General features: G+C 40.8%; 1 protein-coding gene across 2 annotated transcripts; it reads right to left on the reverse strand.

Moving 5' to 3' along the window:
* Positions 1–11,928: 11,928 nt before the first annotated feature.
* Positions 11,929–19,811, reverse strand: LOC108674505. Of its 2 annotated transcripts, none has more exons than XM_047883600.1 (8): positions 19,736–19,811; positions 19,498–19,527; positions 19,088–19,283; positions 18,813–18,959; positions 17,400–17,669; positions 16,712–16,803; positions 12,623–12,851; positions 11,929–12,257 (listed from the first exon to the last, which is right to left on the reverse strand). In XM_047883600.1, the coding sequence occupies exons 1-8, from the start codon at positions 19,796–19,798 to the stop codon at positions 11,932–11,934; spliced, it is 1,353 nt and encodes a 450-aa protein (XP_047739556.1). In that variant the 5' UTR covers positions 19,799–19,811; the 3' UTR covers positions 11,929–11,931. The 2 variants fall into 2 exon arrangements, with proteins under 2 accessions (XP_047739556.1, XP_018017952.2); XM_018162463.2 differs by having other exon boundaries at positions 17,400–17,672.
* Between the last annotated feature and the right edge of the window lie 1,183 nt (positions 19,812–20,994).

The raw sequence follows: 20,994 nt of genomic DNA on the forward strand, positions 1-20,994 counted from the left end.
CCGTCACACCTTGGCCACCATCATTGCCATTAAACAGATTATAAACATTTGTCACAACGAGCTCATACATCATGTATGTGTAAGAATCAATGCAGGATAATGCGCAGAAATTAGCACTTCCTTATTTTCTATATTAATTTATTCAAACGAATACATGTACATCAGCCATCTTTCTGAGGCTAATTGCTGCTATCTCGTTTCAGCTGGTGAAAAGTTGTTGACGAATAACCAATAACTTCATACTTTCCTTCTTGCATCGGGTTAAGCAACCCCCTGCTCGTACAGCCGATGCGTCTACGAATAACTCGAGTGGTGCTGCTCCGTCAGAATAATCAGGAAAATAAAGAGTTACTTCCTCTAGCAGTTTCTCCTTGAAGTTGGCAAAAGCAGTATCCATCTCACTACTCCAGGTAAGTTTATCGTTCTCATGGCTCCACTGGTTAGCTCCGTCCAAGGCCTTGCTATGCACGAACAATCTTCCACAAATCTCCTGCCAAAATTGACCAAACCCAAAAATTGTTTCAACTCGATTACATTCACTGGTTTCGGAAAGTTCAGAATTTTCTCCATGTACTCAGGTGCCTTCTTTATCCCATCCCATCTATAATGGCTTGGCTTAGTAACGTGCTGGACTATGAAGGAGTCTCTCACAGACTCCATGAACAAGGATGCTGGGTGATTTACATGCTTTGGAGAGGATCCATCTGTCCAGTCTAGCTCTGGATATGACCTAAAAACTAACCTCGCTCCTAAAAAATTCGCAATTGGATATCTTCACTTTTACCCCATTTTTGACCCAAGGTGTTAAGCACCTCCTCAACCAATTGTAAGTGTTCCTCGAAAGTCCTGCTCAGAATCAATATGTCGTCTATATATACCAACACGTTGTTGAAGCACACCTCTGATAACATTCCCTGCATGTTCTTCTGCAAAGCATATCAATTTTCCTATTAACCGGTTCCGAAAATTTCCTGGGTCTCTGCCAAACTGGCGCCTCATCATTCCATTCTATTCTATGCGGGATTACGTTAGCTCTACCTATTTCTACTTCATTCTTACTCAATGCTACCTGAGTTCAAGCCAACATCTGAGTTTCTAAAAATAAGTTTCTAAAATGAAATTAATATTCGTAACTCTTGAAATTAACACGAAAGTTCACGCAAATCAAGAATTTTTTACTTTATGGCCTTAAAATGTCTGTTGAAATTAAACGACTATTAGTTCAGCCCTTTCCAAAAAAGAATTAGTATTAATACCTCCTGAAAATTAGCTTGAAAGTTCTCGCAAATCCGACCATTTATTCACTTGAAAGCGATGAAAAGTCAGTTATAATTTCACGAGTATCACTTCAGCCGTTCCTAAAATAGAATTAGTATTCATAACTCCTGAAATTTAACTCGAAATTTCTCACAAATCTAGGAATTTATTCACTTCAAAGCGGTAAATAGTCTGCTAAAATTTCATGAGAATCAGTTCAGCCGTTTCTAAAATAGAATTAAAATTCATAACTCCTGAAATTCAACCCGAAAGTTCCCGAAAATCTAGAAATTTATTCCCTTTAAAGCGGTAATAAGTCTGCTAAAATTTCACAAGTGTCAGTTCAACCGTTTCTAAAATAGAATTAAATTCATAATTCCTGAAATTCAACTAGAAAGTTATCGCAAATTCAAATGGCTACAGTTTCTACTTCACCACAAAAATTTATTCACTATAAAGCGGTAAAAAGTCTGATGAATTTTTCGAGTATCAGTGCAACTGTCTCCAAAATAGAATTGGTATTCATAACACCTGAAATTCAACTCGTAAGTTCGGGCAAATCTAGAAATTAAGTTAACAAATCTGGATTTGTTAATTAAAAAATCGAATCAATCTGATGAGTTAAAAGGCCGGTCCACACGCTCAGTTTTACACGACGATTTGTCTGCGCAGTTTTAAGTCGGAATAAAATCTTTGCAATTTTTAGAGCGTCCACACGGTGCCGACTTGTAGAATAGAATAGAATAGAAGTGTCGGCACTGAAGAAATAGGCCCATGGCCTGTTGCCGATTCTTGTTCATAGAATATAATAGAAGTGTCGGCACTGAAGAAATAGGCCCATGGCCTGTTGCCGATTCTTGAACTTTTCGTGACTTGATTCACAAGGGATCCGGCCTTTGGAACCCGATCTTTCCATAGCCTGAACATATGCTCCTGCATAGCTTCGTCTAGTCTGTTTTTGAAGATGTTCATACTCGGAGCTTCAACCTGTGTTATTTTCTCAGTTTTGCGTAATCTCGACACGGAGGAAGCAGTACTTCGGTCAATTTTTGCATTATGTCTTGTTAAAAAAAGATTGGATTATTTAGGACATGCATGGAATAAAAATACCAGAGAGAAGGCTTGCAGATGTTATCTTAAAGATCGAATCGATTTATTAATTTTTACTAATTATTTACGGCAATCACTCCTCAAATTATTAATTTGTTTACAACCCTTTCTCTGTTTGCGCTTCCATCGATTTCTTTGAATTTTTCTACTAAACTCTCCTATGCCTCCACCTTTTTGTCCATCTTACTATGGTCCTTGGATTTTACTCGCCAAATGTAAGGAAAACTTTCGTATAAACACTAAATTTCTTGAAAAATTCCTGATAATAATTCCGAAGGTCCGCCATTGTCGCCAGACCAATTGAAACTGAGCACAAATTGAATCGGGTAACGGTGCTACCGTCTGCACATCCCGACTTATCTGCGCAGGTCATCGAAATCAGTGCTCTGTAGCTCAGATACAGAGCTGGGTAGCGCTACTTTGAAATGTAGCGGCCGCTACCGCTACATGCTCCAAATATAGCGGGCGCTACCGCTACATGCTCTAAATATATCGGGCGCTACCGCTACATGCTCTAAATGTAGCAGGCGCTACCGCTACCGCTACACCCACTAGATTGTAGCGAGCGCTACCGTTACCGCTACACCCACTAGATTGTAGCGAGCGCTACCGCTCGTGCTACAGTAAAATGTAGCGCCGCTACATTAGCCGCTAAGTGGTAACTGGTAACAACTTAACAAGTAACAACTAACATGTTGACACTAGTAACAGGCTGAGGTTGACAACATTACACCGAAATCTTTCGTACAGTTTTATTCTGTAATTTATATTATGTATGTATCATGCTGGTTTTTAAATAATATTTAATACTATCAAATAAAATCTAAAGGCTTTATCTATAAATATAGCAGTAGCGCTGTAGCGGCAAAACCTTGTATCGCTACTCAAAGATGTAGCGGGCGCTACCGCTTCCGCTACATTGCGTTCATGTAGCGCCGCTAACGCTACTGAAAATGTAGCAGCCGCTACTTGTAGCGCGCTCCTGCCCACCTCTGCTCAGATATCGTTGCAACAGCATGCAATCTTCGCGCCGACTTCAAAACTGCACAGTTTTCCCGTCCACATGCAACATTTTAACTGCAACGATTAGAACTGCACAGACAATAATTCGTTGTGTAAAACTGATCGTGTGGACCGGCCTTTACACTGTACACGTTCCAATGCATGAGGGGGTCTACCTCCCGCACCCCCATCTAGGCAGAGCAATAGCCGTTGCCGCAAGCCGCCTGTGCTGCCGTTACAGAAAGGCGCCAGTTAAAAACTGACAGTGAAGCAGGACGTAGTAAGAAGTGATCAATGCTCTTCAAAAAGGTTGAATAGTTTTGTTTCCTTCAGAGAACTTTAAACAATTTGATTGTAAAGACCATTGCACTTGTAGACATTTAACAGGAAAAAAATAATATTCTGAGTGGTTGTGGAAGTGTTTCCTTGATTTCGAATTAGGTATCTGGAGATCACTGCGTCTGCAAGCCCACAAAATAATGATGGCTCCATTAATAGAAATGTTCAGCTTTGGGCATATGTCTGCTTGAGCGGCTGTAGAAGTAGCTCTTGCAGATATGCTTTTAGTTGGAATTTCCAAACATCCCTGCGGCCGACAGCTTAATTATTGAAGATTGCATATGAATGATCGTTATTTACGGGAGCCTCTGAAGACTATGGCCAATTTGGTATAAGAACGTTCTCGCAGCCCTAGCTGTCGTGTCGGTATAGAATATCGCGTACAAGGAGAATGAGGTAAGGGAGAACGTGTTCAAACCGAATGGCCTTTGTGAGTAATTTATTTGATTTCACATTACTATTGATTTTTTGCCATATTTTTTGTTGTTAATCCAGTAATTTAGAGTGCTGTTGATAATTTGAAAGCTTGAAACGAATTTCATTTAGAGCTCGAAACTTCCAATGCAAAGAAAAAAATCATTTGTTGACTCCTGTGAAGTGTGATCGGGTGGCTGTTTACTGCAATCAAGCTACTGCAGTAACTAACCTTAGTTAAGATTAACACTCACTTTTCTATTGTGTTGTCTTCCTTAAATTATGACGTAATTGACTGGAAAACATTCAATTGTGAATTGTGAAGGGCAATTTGTTAGCTTTTCCTTCGAGTATTTTTTAAGATGTATAGTTGTATGGCGTGTCTTTCACCATCACTTCTTCATGAACACAGCAATTGTACGATGCAAATTTGCTGCATTTGGAAATAATATAAGATTTTAGCTTGAGGAATATGCTCTGCATCAGTTGTTATTTGACCGGCTTATGCCCCTTTTCCCTCAGGTTCTAATCCTTAATTCATCGAGCCAACTGAAAAAATTTGTGGAAGAGAAGATGTGAATTTGGAGAATCGATTTGAGTTTCTTGGTTAGGCCAGGCAGTCGGGGTCGAATGGATCACAAGTTTAACGCGTTATATGACAAGACTTCAAGGCTAAATATATTCCTTGGATTCAGATACTTAGTAAGGAATTTAAAAGCAAAGAAAACGCCAAGAAAATTCACCATATCGAACCATATTCACCATCATAATTTATTGGCGTTTTCTTTGCTTTTAAATTCCTTGTGAATTTGCGATATAAGCAGACTAATAATATAAGTACTCAGTTACTTAGTGCTGTATAATGTAGTATAATTAGGTTAATTGCTGGAGGTGAGCATCATTGTTAATTTGTTGTCTGGTGATCACTGTTTATTGCTAATTGTAAATTTTTAACTTATTGGTTCTGGAAATTGCAATCAATCGCAGCAACGACAAAATTAAACTTTAATTGCAACGTGACTTATGACAAAAGCATTGGTTTACTTCCTTCTGTCTTCGTTGGACGCAGAATTTTGAGGTCCTTGCAGAACAAATTGCTCGATAGAAATTCAAGGTGACAAAGTTATGTGACATGATACGGCAACTAATTTAACTGTTTATCTCAAAAACAACGTGCTTCAACGCGAAATATATATTGATGGAATAGGTGAAATTGCCTTGAATTGCATTAAATCGAATTTTATTTTCATGTAGCGATTGGAATCTATTTCTTCGGAAAGGGATTTTTGCCATCATTTGAAAAATTCATGTTAAAATGGTTACTAGTCGCAATTTTAGTCCATGCATAGAAATTGAGCCTCTGAAAGGACTTATTCTGGTCTTATAAGCGAATAGTACTAGACTGCATATATATAGCGTATAGAGATTCAAATGCCCCCTCCCTTCCCCACGATATTCGGGAGAGGGCATTTTTTAACGCACTCTTTAGATTCGGCCGTGTCTGTCTCTAAGGCATCAGGTGCCAACTACGCGCGCCCCTCGATTGCCCCAAGCTTGATCGGTCTGTGACCGGATCCTTTTCAGACGCCTATTTCGCTCGTGCAAATAGAGCGTAAAACGGACATAGAGCCGCTAAATGACGCGCTGGGCGAACTTAATGAGTCAATAATTTAGAAGCTAACCACCCCCAAAACTTTGATAGGGTAAGTGATCATCGGTGGCCACCGATAATGCGACCATAGCAACCTCGTCATCAATAATCACGCCGGATTCGGTCTTTGTGTTGTTGATGTACCATCAATAGGATAGATCAACATAATGTTGTTTAAACTTGTTCACTAGAGGATAGTCGACGGCAAAAATATATTAGGTAAATAAATAATTGAAGTTATGCGCTAGTGACATGATTAAAACTTATGAAACTTTGATGAAAAATTTTATTCTTCAAATCCTTTTTATCTTCGCTTAATTTTGATTTAAATTAAACACTAGAATTAAACACCTTCATAAAATTTGAATAAGATTCCGTGCTCTATTTTTCTATTAAAATAATATTATTATATATTTATCTTCAGCATTAAAAGATTGTAACTAGCATCTTGCTTTATTATATTCCCTTATAAATTCATATTTTTTGTGGTGAGTTTGTAATGAAATTGTCAATAATTTTTCATCCACCTCATTCTACATTAAAATGAATTTTATTATATGTTAATTTGTCTCGGGTAACTCTCATTATTGATATAATGGGAATGAAATTACGCATATTAATGCAAATATATTGTGGAATATAAGCAGGGAAAAGAATTTTGTTTATTTTTGTGTATAATTTGAAATATAGATTGAGAAATACAGAACCTATATATTCAAGAGAAAAAAATTAGAAGATCTCACATTGAAATGATATATTCATTTCTAATGTCGAATGCAGCATATATGTTGCCTAAAGTTCATCAGTAATAGTATGCGTTTAAAATTACTTTTTAGAGACAACACTTCTAAAGAGGCCAGTGTCTCCAATGTTGCACATGGACAATGAATGTCTTATTTTATTTTTAGGCATTGAAACGATTATTTTTTAACAATTTTTAGCACAAAAATTAGTTTTAATTATTTATTCCGTCAATTGATTCGTGCATTGTCTCCAACTTTATGCGTGTGTGCCAAATTTCAGATCATTTGGACAGGAAAAAGTGTGTTAAATATCGATTATGACATTGTAGCAGACAAACAAATAAACAAATAAAAAACTAACAAACAAACAAGCATGAAGTGAAGTTAAAGAGAAATGTTGTATCAAGAAATGAAGTTAAAGAGAAATGTTGTATCAAGAAAAGAAGTTGAAGAGAAGTGTTGTATCAAGAAATTAAGTTAAAGAGAAGTGTTGTATCAAGAAATGAAGTTAAAGAGAAATGTTGTATCAAGAAATGAAGTTGAAGAGAAGTGTTGTATCAAGAAATGAAGTTAAAGAGAAGTGTTGTATCAAGAAATGAAGTTAANAAAGCAAACAAACAAATAAGAAGTGAAGTTGAAGAGAAGTGTTGTAAAAAACAAACAAACAAACAAGAAGTGAAGTTGAAGAGACGTGTTGTTTTTGTTTGTTTGTTTGTAAACCTTGGGGCAGCAAGTGCAGCGCTGTGACGCGCGTCGTAGCACAGGTGTTCACTTACACGTACTTCTAACCAGAACACGTGCCAAATGTACATATATTTTGTGTCTAAAACATCCTTGAAACACAATCTCTTCAATTTTTCGAGTAAATTTATTTTTGTTAAAGGTTAAAAACAAGATTTTGACTGACTTTCTCAGTTTAAAATAATGTAAACGTTATTTAATACATGTTAAATAAATAATAAAGCGAGAGTTGAATACTAACTCACGTTAGTATTCATTGGCCAGCTGTTTGTACATTCACGGTGCTGTTAATGCTCCCATTACAGTGGTCGGGGCAGGGTGGCCCAGTGGTTACAGTTCAGAGTACCATACTTTCAAAACTCGCTAAGTTAACATAAGTACTTACACTCTATTTTCTTGTCTATGATTGGTGGATTTTGCTTGAAAGGCCGTCAATCATTGGCTGATGAACTTACGATCTCTTAACTTTTTTTGAAAGTATGGTCCCAGAGTACCAAGATTGGCGCAGAGAGGCGCGGGTTCGATCCCAGCTCTGTGCGCCAGTTTCTGGTCAGAATCGGCAAGGAGGCCGGGCGGTTAAGCACAGCAGAATTGTAGCAGTGAGTTGCGAGTTCGAGACCGCAAAATGCTGTGAATGTTCTGCGATGTTAAGAATCGGCGACAGCCCTACGGCCTACTAAACGCTGAAACCGCTATTATATATATTATTATTATTATATTATATTTGTTTTTCGCATCCAAGAACGTATTTCCTTCATAATGTTATTAAATTAATGCTCTATTGATTAGTTATTTTGGTGTAACAAACTAACGCTGCAAAAGGAGATAATTAATAATGAAGAATAGTAGGTATTTACTGAAAACTATGATTTAACAAATTCTAACCCATTCCCTGTTAAAATGTACTTTGACTGAACTGAACGAAGTTTAGGCAAATGCTCATTGATGAAAAAACTTATTTTTGAAGGGTTTAGAGCTCCAACAGCGAATAAGGCTGAAGAAATGTAGAGCATACATTTTTTATTCAAAAAATTCCGCTGTACAATGAAGCAATTCAAGGAACATTTGGATTGATTAAGCGTTATTTCGTCCCGGCCTTCAGATTCTAAGTCATTGCCCGGTGCAGGGTGATGACAGTTGACGGAAATTTCAAATTGTGTTTTAAATATTTTATTAGCTCAAAATCGTGTTCAAAACATGGTTCCTGCGAGACGTCCTGCTTCTTATCTAACAAATTTTCTGAAACTGTGACTGAATGTGATAGTAAGAAAACTATATTTATTGCACATTGCCCTATTTTGGTAGTGCGTCTAAAACTATGACCAGAGAAATAAAGATTTTGTTTATGAAATATTTCCCGAATATAAATTTGTATGTTTGCTGGTATATAATTTCAAAATTGATTCTTTTTTCAGATATAAGGTCTTTATTCATTCCCGGATGCGATCAAACCTGGTCTATGAGTTCAGTTGTGCGCGCTGCGCATTTGCGTACGTTGGAATGACGTCGCGTAACTTCTACATCCGGGTTTCTGAACACCGTGGCAGGAGCTATCGTTCTAACTTGCCTCTCGCCAAGCCTCCTCATTCTTCCGTGCGCCTCCATGCTGAACAGTGCGACGTGGCTGAAGGCACTCAGGGAACGCTAAGTTAAGGCACTCAGGGAACGCTAAGTTAAGGCACTCAGGGAACGCTAAGCTAACACCAGACAACGTTACACCGCCGCGTCCACCGCACAAGTGAAGAGCGGCGCCCCGCGGGGTGGCTATATCCACCCGCTATGGAGAGGCCCCACTAACCCCTCCCCACTGGGGGCCCCACTAACCTCTCCCCCCTGGGGGCCCCACTAACCCCTCCCCCCTGGGGGCCCCACTAACCCCTCCCCCCGCAGGTGTTGTGGGGAACTGGGTTGTGACGTGGCTCTTGAATCATAATTCTTGTTGGGTTTGTTGATTATTTGCGACCACATAAAGTTTGTAAATTCGAAACTTAAGTTTAAGAAAAGTTGTGAACTTTACTAGTTGTAAATCATTGTCAATTGCTGCCAATTATTGTCAAATATTGTAAATTGTTGTCAAATGTTGTCAAAGGTTGTAAAATGCTGTCAAATGATGTCAAATCTTGTCAGTTGTTGACAATTGCTGTCAATTGTAGTCAATTATTGCCAAATTTTGTCAAATGTCAGTTAATGTCAATTGTTGTCAATTTTTGTTAAATATTGTCAATTGTCAATTGCTGCCAATTGCTGGCATTTGGTATCAAATGTTGTCAAATGTTGTCAAATGTTGTCAAATGTTGTCAAATGTTGTCAAATATTGTCAAATGTTGTCAAATATTGTCAAATGTTGTCAAATGTTGTCAAATATTGTCAAATGTTGTCAAATGTTGTCAAATGTTGTAAAATGTGGTAAATTGTTGTCAATTGTTGTTAATTGTCGACATATGAAGAGTAATTTATTCATTATCGGATAACAGGCAATTTTTTAACATTGTTCAGAATAATTAATTTTTAGAGTCGTTTCTTTCCTTTTTCGTGAACGTTTTTATGAAATTAAGAACAATCAAGCGAAGAGTTAACTTCTGAACAAATTTTAACCAGTTTTTCCAAAAATACTATTGAAAATTTTGTTATTTTAGTAACTATTTTATAATACAGTATTAAAAATAGTCTTTTTGACTATATAATTCCTAATAATGAATAGTTAATTATGTAGTATTAATGATAAATAATTTGATATATTATATCAAACCATAATCCATTATTCCTAATATTAATAATGTTCATAAAAAATTTAAAAATAAAAATTCAAACGGAAGTTTTTTGCACAAAGAAAAACTCACTAACCTTGAGGTATGAAAGTTTTCAATAGAGAGAAAAAAAACGCACGTGGCAGACTTGCGAACATTTTTTGTTTAGAAAAAAAGAATCCTGATCATCGATCCAAACCCTGGACACGTGATTCATTCGTTCCACTTTCGAAAAAAAAGTGAAAGTGGCCAGTACCAAAGAAAGGATACGTGTTCAAAAGATCTGAAGATGGAATAGAAAGTTTGTATGAACTTTCATAGTCAAATTTAAAGCAGAAAGCTCTCATAATAAAATAATTAAACTCAGTACTCACTGCAGTGAGTGACAGTGAGCGCATTTTCTCGTCGACGAAAACTTGAGGTCACGGACGGACGGACGGACGGACAGACAGACGGACGGACATGACGAGCACATAGTGCATTTTTTCCATAGATGAGAAAATGCGCTAAAAAGAGTCTCCTTGGGCCATTTTCGAAAAGCAAGTGAAAGTCGCCAGTACAAAGGACCGACCAGGTGTTCAAAAGTCGCCAGTACAAAGAGACGGACACGAGTGCAAAAAATCTATTGATGGTATAAAAAGCTGGCAAGAACTTTGATACGCAAAACGCTTTCATAGCGATATAGAATATGAATGTGACCTGAATTTTGACACTGAGCTGTGTGGGTAAAAATGAGTAATGAATACATGACTCATACGTGAAGTTTTTTTATTAATTTTGCTTAAATTAAAATTTTTACATTTAAATTTAAATATAGGAGGTTTGTTCATCTGAATTCTAGGAGGTTGATTTAATTTAATTCTTGGAGGTTGATTTAATTTAATTCTAAAAGGTTAATTGTATTTTTATCTGGGAGGCTTATTGGATTTATTTCTATATGGTTAATTTAATTTATTTCTAGAAGGTTGATTTAATTTATTTCTAAGAGGCTAATTCAGTTTATTTCTTGGAGGTTGATTTAATTTAATTCTAAAAGATTAATATAATTTATTTCTGGGAGGTTGATTTAATTTATTTCTAAAAGGCTAATTCAGTTTATTTCTTGGAGGTTGATTTAATTTAGTCCTAGGAGGTTAATTTATTATTAATCAAAAAGGTTAAATCTATCAAATTATAGGTGGTTGGTTTAATTTCATTTTATTAGGTCGGTTTATTTTCGTTATTTTAGGTTAATTCAATATAATTCTAGAAGATTAATTAAACTTAGCTCGAGGAGGGAAATTTAACTTAGTTCAAGGTGGTTATTTTAATTTAATTTTAGAAGGTTAATTTAGTTTGCTATTGTGATTTTGATTCAATATAATAATAGGAAGATTGTATATTTATTGTAGGACGTAAATTTAATTTTATTCTTAGGGAGGTAACTTGTGCCTGTAAATAGGGAGGTATTTAGTACCTGTAAATAGTTACCTCCCTATTTACAATTAAAAACCACTTTAGTATGTAATGTTAAAAAATATTTAGCGTTAGACAAGCCACTGAGAAGTAACTTAAATGTTCAACGCAAAGTCCGTAGACTTAAGCCGACTTGTCGCTGGGCAGAAGCTATATACCTAGTACCTAGCAGGCATCGCTACCTAGGTAGCGATGCCTGCTAGGTACTGATGCCTGCTAGGTACTGATGCCTGCTAGGTACTGATGCCTGCTAGGTACTGATGCCTGCTAGGATGTCAGGAGGACTGGACGTTAACATGTGTTGTCAGGAGGACTGGACGTTAACATGTGTTGTCAGGAGTTCGTCGGTAAGAGGAAACCTTCATTAAGAATGTGGTCTCCAAGGAAGGCTGCCCTTCATCAACCTGTCCCAGATCTGCTTCTCTCTCTGAATACATTGTATATTTCATTTATCCCTATTACTTACTGCTACTTAATTTAAAAATAAGGAAACTGAGTTGCTCTGTGGGCTCGTTAAACTTACGCTGATGGTCGCCAGTTTGATGCCTAAGCTATCAACCTGCACATCGACATCTGCTTGAACAATATTTGCCATGTTGGGTAATGTAATGCGGCCATCAGATATTGGCGCCGTGAAAGTGCTGCCATCGTCCTGTTTCTTGATTGTCAGGTTTGTACCGGAGAGGACGCCACAGATGTCGTAAGGTGTCAGGTCAGTAGGCCAGTTGAAGACGACATCGTTCAAACCTATTTGGTGGTAGGGGTACAGATTTGCTTCTCCGAGTCCGTTGAGAGGTACTGTGAAAGAATGACATTCTTTATGAGAGGGTCGTAAAGCGAGTCTGTTGAAGGAATTATATGAATTATAACTAAGTTATAACTAAGTCGATTGATACACCAGGGCTCTAGCACCACTTGGTGAAAAATGTTGTCCGAATATGAGCCAAATATTCACGGCCAACACTGTAACTAGCATAATTCGTACCTAATATTGTACCTGGAATGCTTGGTATTACACTAGTCTACGGATGTGAAGTGTAGTTATACCCAGAGTTCAATTTTACAGCCTTCCATTTCTAGTTAGGTTATCATAACAGAATTCTAATTACTGATGAATGCTAACTATTTGGACCTATGCTAATGCTCTAATTTTGGGTTCTTACAATTTAACTGATACATATCATAGTGCCTTTCGCCGTCCGTCATCTGGGTGTACGTGATAACGAGGTAGGAAGTCAGGCAAATTTCAGGCACATCCGCTGTGTCGATCTCGATGGTGCCTTTTGGTTCCGATATGGGGAAGTTAAGCTCCGGACCCCGGCGCCCTGTCTCCGTGTATTTGATGCCAATCTCAATTTTGAACTTGGTGAAGCTACCGCAGCCAGGGGAAGCCTGTAGGGTCAAAGGTTGCAGAGTTAGAGGTGTGGTAAAAAGTTGGTATGGACAGTGGGTGTGCACAGCGGGTGTGGACTGTGGGTGTGGACTGTGGGTGTGGACAGTGGGTGTGGACAGTGGGTGTGGACAGTGGGTGTGGACAGTGGGTGTGGACAGTGGGTGTGGACAGTGGGTGTGGACNTCAGCGTTTGGACCCTAATTCTAACCCCTGTCTCTTATACACATCTAGATGTGTATAAGAGACAAAAGTAATGGCAGGGACTGAGGGGGTTGTGGAGTGCTGATGCAAGGAATTGGGCGCCTCTCATGTCTAGGTGTTCTTTCATAGAGAGGACTTTGGTTTCTGCATGACGTGACTGGATGGTGAGGTTCGGGTGCTGCCAATTGCGATTCTGAGGGCGGTGTTTTGTATGGTTTGCAGGTGTTTGTGAAGTGTGGGTGAAATTATGGGTGCCCAGGCTGGACTCGCATAGTCTAGCACTGAGCGTATGTATTGTTTGTACACTAGTGTGAGGGTTTCTTTGTTCCTCCCGAATGTTGTTCCTGTGAGGGCTCTGAGTGTGTTTAGCCTAGGTCTGCATTTTATTTTTATGTTCTGTATGTGTGGCTCGAAAGACATAGAAGTGTTGTAAGTGACACCTAGGATCTTGGTTTCATGTGTGTGTGGTATGATGGTTTTGTTTAGAGTGACTGTGGGTCTGTGTTGATGCTCCTTTGTGTGGCTTGTTAGTAGTGTGCTTGTTGATTTGGTAGAGGTTACTTTGAGTCTGTTGCATGCTAGCCAGCCCTCTAGTTGTGTGATGTAAGGTTGTACTTTTGTAGAGCAGGTGTTGGCATTGGTGTGTGTTGATGTAATTGTGATGTCGTCTGCGTAAGACGAAATGTAAATGTTGTCTGGTGGGGCTGGAATGTCGTGCATGTATAAGTTGAAAAGTGTTGGTGAAAGGACTGATCCTTGGGGTACTCCGTTCGGTATGTTTTTTGTGTGTGATGATATGCCATTGTAGTGAACGAATGACTGTCTGCCTGTTAAATAGTTGACAAGCCAACGTTTGGTGTTGTTATGTAGTGCTGTTTTATAGATTTTGTCTGTGAGTGGGAAGCGTGGGATGGCATCAAATGCTTTGCTAATGTCGATTGTGATCAGAAGTGTGCGATGTGCAGGTCGCTTGGAGTTAATGCCATCTTGTATACGTTGTGTGAGGTTAGTGAGGAGTGTGGTGGTGGAGTGATGGGTTCTGTAACCGTGTTGTGTGGGTGAGAGGGGAATGTGAGGCGTGGTTATGGAGCGTATGAGGCGCTCTACAACTTTGGATGGTGTGCAGAGGAGTGTAATGGGCCTGTAGGAGGCTGCCTCGGTAGGGGGTTTGTTCCGTTTCAGGAGAGTTATGATTTTGCCGGTTTTCCAGATAGAGGGTATGATGCAGTTGGCAAAATAAAAGTTGGCTATATTTGTGAGAGTGATGATACCATGCGGGCCGAGGTGCTTCAGATGAATGTTTGAGATGTTGTCTGGCCCCGTGGCTGAAGAATTTTTGAGCTGGTTTATGACGCGTGAGGTCTCTGATGCTGTGGCTGGATGTAGTTATTCCCTAGTGGAAATTTGTGTTTGCGCCTGTAAATTTGTCTGTCTGCCCTGTGCTTGGGTAGGTGACTGATGTTGGCATAATAATTTATCAATATGTTGGACTGTTGTTTGCGGGAAGGGATGGTATCTGAGGAGGTAATTGCCGAATGAGATGGGGTGAGTCCACTATTGGAGTTAGTGAGGCTGCGGATAGTTCTATATAGTTTGGAGGAATCGGTCCTGTGGTCTAGTGTCGCCACGAACTCTTCCCAGCGTTTCTTCTGTCTGTTCCTTATAGAGGTTTTGATTTGTTCATTCAGTTCGTGGATGTGGTCTGTAGTTGCCTGTGAGTGTGGTGTTGGTGTGCATCGTAGGTTGTTGCGTGTTCTGATGAGACGGGAGATATCAGGTGTGAAATTAGGGTTGTACTTTTTCCTGTTTTCCTTGGGGACATATTTCTTATCAACTTCGGCGATGATGGTGTTGAAGTGGGTGAGGGTGTGGTCGATGTTGGTGATGGGTTGTGTGTTCAGCTCCTGGAAGCGGACCTCCGTTTCCCAGGTGAATTCTTCCCAGGAGCTTCTGTTGTAGTTGCGAATGGTTTGTGATGTGTGGAAGTTGGTGCCTTTGGTGGAAGGCAGTGTGATGATAATGGGTAAGTGGTCAGATGAGAGGTCTGTTTCTGCTCTCCAGGAAATCCTGTGTGATAGTAATGGGGAGCAGAAGGTGATATCTGGGGAGGTGGATCTATATAGAGCCTGATGTGGTATGTGCGTGGGAGTGAGTGTGTTGTTTAGGATGAAGAGCAGATCTAGTTGGTTACAGATCTCTACCCCTCGAGCAGTGGTGTCTTGTGGGTTGTACCAGTCTGTATGCTTTGCGTTGAAGTCACCTCCAAGGATCAGGTCTGGTAGAGCATTTAATGCATGGAGTGTGGGAGTGTAGCGGACCGGTAGACCCGGTGAGTGTTCTGGAGGAATGTATATGTTGATGAGGGTAATGTGTTTTTGTGACCTGTCTGGATGTGAAATGCCTGTAGTTCCGTGTGCCTGTCTACTTGTGCTAGAGTTCTGATATGCTGAGTTTTCTCCAAGTAGGCAACACTGTGGTGAATGTACGTAATCAATCCCCCACCCTCCCCGTGCTGCCTATCCTGTCTGATGGCAGTGTAGTTTGGGATGGATGGTGTCTTGTGTGAGTGCCTAAGCTTTGTCTCTTGTATAATGGTGACGTGAATTTTGTTGGAGTGCATGTATTATTTGAGTTCAACATGCTTGGTGCGTAGGCCGTCAATGTTGAATTGTAGGATGTTAAGGTTTTGATGGCGGGTCGGTGGTCGATCGGGAGGGACTGGGCGAGGCGGGGAGGGAGGCCCAGGCAGGGGGCGAGGTGGCAGCGGAGGAGCCAGAGGGCGCACCGGCACCTGGGGAGCCGGCGTATGCTGTTGGACTTGCGGTGCAGATGCGATGGTCACAGGGCGGCACAATGAGCAGCGCCAGTTGCTGGTATGGTGTCCAAGGGTTGAAAGCAAGGTGCACGTGAGGTGGAACCAGCTTCCGCAACTGTTGCACGAGACAGATCCCCTACCCCAGCGAGCAGATGTCACACGCTTGGTGCAGGCAGGGCAATAGGCGATGGGGCCCGGGTTTAGCCCGATGTCACCACCAAGCAGGATGAGAAGGTACAGGGACCTGGTAGCCGGGTCTCCAAGTCCTCCATCAGCAAAAACAGTTGGTCCAATCCACCCGGGTAGCGCCTCCCAGGACGCAGAACTCTGGGGAGCCATCTCCCCACGGCTCCCCAGTGAGGTTGAAGTGGGGGCGATTTGGCCCTCCCTGAGGGGTCTCGCCACGACGCAGACGCGCCCCCAATAGCGAGACACGGGGACAGTAGTGGCGGCCAGTACAACACGGGGACAGTAGTGGCGGCCAGTGCAACACGGGGACAGTAGTGGCGGCCAGTACGACACGGGGACAGTAGTGACGGCCAGTACAACACGGGGACAGTAGTGGCGGCCAGTACAACACGGGGACAGTAGTGGCGGCCAGTACAACACGGGGACAGTAGTGGCGGCCCGTGTTGTAGTGGCGGCCGTGTTGTAGTGGCGGCCCACTACTGTCCCCGTGTACAAGCACTTTTAAGGTTGTAGGTAATCTATTGGATCAGAAGCTTTCGTTTGATGAAAAAAATTTGCCTCCGAGACTGCCTGTTCTATACAAATGAATAATATATCCACATGGAGCAAAATGATCATAAGAATAAGTAAATAAAGATATATCTACGGCCTTACGTCGTAAGTTATGATGATGGTTTTGTTCGGGAAGAAGTTGGCTTCCATTGTGTATCCCGGCACCACATTGAACGGCCAGCTGTTCTGAGGTGCTGCTCAGTAGAAGACAACTTAGTGGTAATATTGGCCTTGTGTGTGTCATCCTGACCCAGGGTATCAGTGCAACGGACAGAAAGTGGGTCAGTGTTAGGACATTATTATGTCCAATTATTATTAGGTATCAAAACACATTAGTTTCCTAACACTTGACCCATTCATATATCTAAACTTGAACTCCGGAGTATGCACGAGTTGAATACCAATTCAATCAAATCAGATGGAAACATTATGAACAAATTTTTGGCCTTATATGAAAAAATTAATTTATATGTTCACACGTTGAGCTAAATCATCTCGTGTTATTCCAATATGAATTTCCCCTAAAACTAAATAGTTCAAAACAAAGTACGTGGTCCTAGAAGAACTACATAGTCCAAAACAAATCTACATGGTCCAAAACAAAGCTATATAGTCCGAACCTAAACTAAGTAGTCCAAACAAAGCTACATAGTCCAAACAAAGCTACAAAGTCCAACCAAAAATAAATAGTCCGAATCTGAGCAACATAGTCCGAACCCAAGTTACATAGTACCCAATTTCCGGTATTTGATGGCAGTAGATTGTGTAAATCTACTACCATTTGTAGTACCTGGCTTGGTAGTCGCCACCGTCTGGGCGGTGGTACCGAACTTCTCTCCGGTGGGGAGACCGAAGGAGACGGTGACGTTTGCGCTGCACCCTGGGACGTTCTCTATCGTCGTCTGGGACGAAGTGGTTTCGACGTACTTCTCCTGGCCGGAGAAGCTGACGAAGAAGCCGGGGTAGTTGCAGCCACCATCGTTTGCAGTCCACGTCACGTCGAAGTTGTTATTCGTACTCGCCGTCAGGTTCGCAGCCACCGTCAACACTTTGAAATTTCCTGCTGAAAATAGAAAGCAACGCGTTTATTTAGAAGAGTTGAAGTGGTGGATTTTTTACATTGGTATCCAGTCTTCGAAATTAAAGTTAGGATGGCTGCAGCAATGAACCGCACCCGCCGTCACTGGACTGGACCAAATGTGGGCAAAATGACTTGCGAGAATTTGCAAGAAGACCTGACTGCGAACTAGTCCAAAGTTCACCTCTAATGTGAAGCAGCGGATGAGTAGGGATAGAAAACAACTACTTGGTCCCGGAAGGGCACAGAAATTGCGGATGAGGCAATTTTTCACGACTGCTGCGCTGTGACGTACTAATGACATGTTTGGTGACGTGTAAGAGCAAAATCTGCAAGAAGCAGGCAAAATGTAATGTACACGTTCAGAACAAGAGAAGCGGAACTGATGATCACGCTCGTCAAAGCTCTTGTGATCCTTCTCCTTGAGGTCTGCTACCAGCTGTGGGCCCCGTTAACGTTTTGGCAGTGCTGTCATTAGAAGCGGTCAAGCGAATCTTCATGCGAAGGAGCGACATCTTCAGGATACCAAAATGTCACAATGGGAGAAGACACTGTTTACAACACTCCGGCCGACAAAAATCTTGGTTTATGAACTCAGTTTGCTAAAGCAATCCATTTCCATGGCGGGATCAAGGCTGTTTTACGTCTTGACTAAGGAGATAACATGAGCAGGAGTCGTTCTCCCTGGAGGCCCTCAAGAGACTGGACTTGCTACTAGGCACAATCAATGATCACACGGGGTTGGCCAGAGAAAAAGACAACGTAGCTGCGAGGCCTGCGACTGCAATGTTCAGAACCCCTCACACACACCCCATCCCACCCATCGTAACTGGCCGGGATCAGCGAATAACGGTGGGATGGACTAATCCATCGCAATCACCGAAATTGAGCTCGACCAGAGGCGTGTTGGACTAATGAATCGCACCCATCGAAATTGGGCTCGACGAAGGGTGGGTTAACCTAATCTATCACACCCACCGAAATTGGGCTCGTTCAGAAGAGGGTTTGACTAATTCATAGCCCATACCGATATTGGGATCGACCGGAGGTGGGATGAACTAATCCATCTCATCCACCGAAACTGGGCTCGACCAAAGGTGGATTTCACTATTCCATCGCACCCACCGAAATTTGGCTTGACCAGAGGTGGGTTGGCCTGGTAGATGGCTATGTAGTTTGCCGCTGCTGCCTTCTGGTCGGCACATGCATGACTCGGGACAGTTGCGTTGTAGGTGGAGCAGGTGGTACCATTGAAGGACAGGGTGGAGTGTCCTGCAAACGTTGCGGCGGTTAGTAAAGATATTATTCCATAGAAGCATTGGTAAATTATTATTGCATTCCATTAATACTTGGTAAATGGCAGTTTCTGCGGCGGTAACAAACGGCAGTAGCCAACTCACCGGCTACGGCGGCAGCGTTGACGCAGTCCCTGAAGGTGACCGCGCTCGGCTGGGAGCTTATGAAGCATTTCAATATCTCCGGGTGAGTGTATGCGCGGTTATACACGATCCCCTTCTTAGACTTGATGGACTGGAACACGACCGACCTTTTGGTTTTCTTGCACGATGCCATGGAGCCTTTGGGGGTCACAAGCACCTGTAATCATTAAAATGTGAATATGTACCAGAATATTGATGTTGGTGACAGTACACAGTTGAGACAGTTGCTCACAAACAAACTTGTGGTGGCACAGCAAAGCCTATATTTCATGAATTGGAATTGTAGCTTAAATGTTAATAAAATCTCAACTAGAAAATATGTTCAAAAAATTAATTTTAATTAGACGCGTGTGATGGTCGTTTCTACTCACATCAACAGCAGGGCCTGGAGGCAGGCTCGCCTGTGGGCAGGAAAAGGGTTAATTCATCCAGCATTAGCAATCGCAGATCAATAAGCAACTTACGATTTGTCAACTTAACATTTCACAAGCAGTGAAATGTTAGATGTTTTGTACATTAGCTGTATAAAACTTTCTAATGTTAACCATATTCATAGGAGGATCTAATTAAATTAATAATCTTAATTCTACCAAAGTTAATTATTATGACCTGGGCTTCATGGAGCAACGTGGTCAAAATTCCGGCGAGAATCAGCGGAAGGAGTTTGGCCATCTTGACCTTCCCGACCTGGGGAGACATGAGACTATGATTATTATTTAAGATATTAGAAGGATTATAATTGATTATACTTGCAGAGGTGGGCAGTAGCGCGCTACATGTAGCGGTAGCGGCGCTACATTTAAGGCAATGTTGCGGTAGCGGTAGCGCCCGCTACATATTTAAGTAGCGATGCGAGGTTTTGCCGCTACATCGCTACCGCTACATTTATTGATAAAGCCTTTAAGATTTTACTTAATAGTATTAAATATTATTTAAAAACCAGCATGATACATACATAATATAAGTTACAGAATAAAACTGTACGAAAGATATCGGTGTAATGTTGTCAACCTCAGCCTGTTACTATTGTCAACATGTTAGTTGTTACTTGTTAAGTTGTTACCAGTTACCACTTACAGGTATTTTTTCATGTTTCAGTTTGCTTCCAGTTATTTTTACGCAGTTATTTTTATGTTTCACCTTCCCTTCATGGATGTCTACTTTAATTTACCAATCTCAAAAATAATCCACATATATAACAAATAAAAGACTGATTTACATATGTATATGTGGATAATTTTTGAGATTGATATATTGAAGCAGACATCCATGTATTGAAGGTAAAACATAAAAATAACTAACTTTTATTTACTGATTCTAACCCGTACTAGTTCGGTTAGGTTAATTGCAATAAAGTTGCATTGATATGTTTTGAAAATGTTTTATTATCGTTAAATGTTTATGAGTAAATCCCAATAGCAGAACAATAAATATTTAGAGATTTCCAATAATTTTGGCCATTGTAGCGGCTAATGTAGCGGCGCTACATTTTGCTGTAGCGGTAGCGCTCGCTACAATCTAGTGGGTGTAGCGGGAGCGGTAGGCCCGCTACATTTAGAGCATGTAGCGGTAGCGGTAGCGGCCGCTACATTTCAAAGTAGCGTTGCCCAGCTCTGCCTCCAGAGTTTAAGAGGTACTTGGACAAGTGCTGTAGCGAGCCAACCTTGGCAGCGCTTTAAACGCTGTTAGTTTTCTTCAGCCGCCGCACCTCTCTGACAGACTGAAGAGAAAAAGTGTGCGTAGCTAGTTTTCTACTTTTTCTTATGATTAGTTGACGTTTTTCAATTAGTTATTTAAGGTAAAAGAACCTTTCCTAACTGGACCTAACCTTAGTAAAATTGTAAAATAGTGTCTAAAGAAACATTTTT

The sequence above is a fragment of the Hyalella azteca genome, unplaced genomic scaffold (assembly GCF_000764305.2).
Source record: "Hyalella azteca isolate HAZT.00-mixed unplaced genomic scaffold, Hazt_2.0.2 contig13319, whole genome shotgun sequence".
NCBI classification, from domain to species: domain Eukaryota; kingdom Metazoa; phylum Arthropoda; class Malacostraca; order Amphipoda; family Hyalellidae; genus Hyalella; species Hyalella azteca.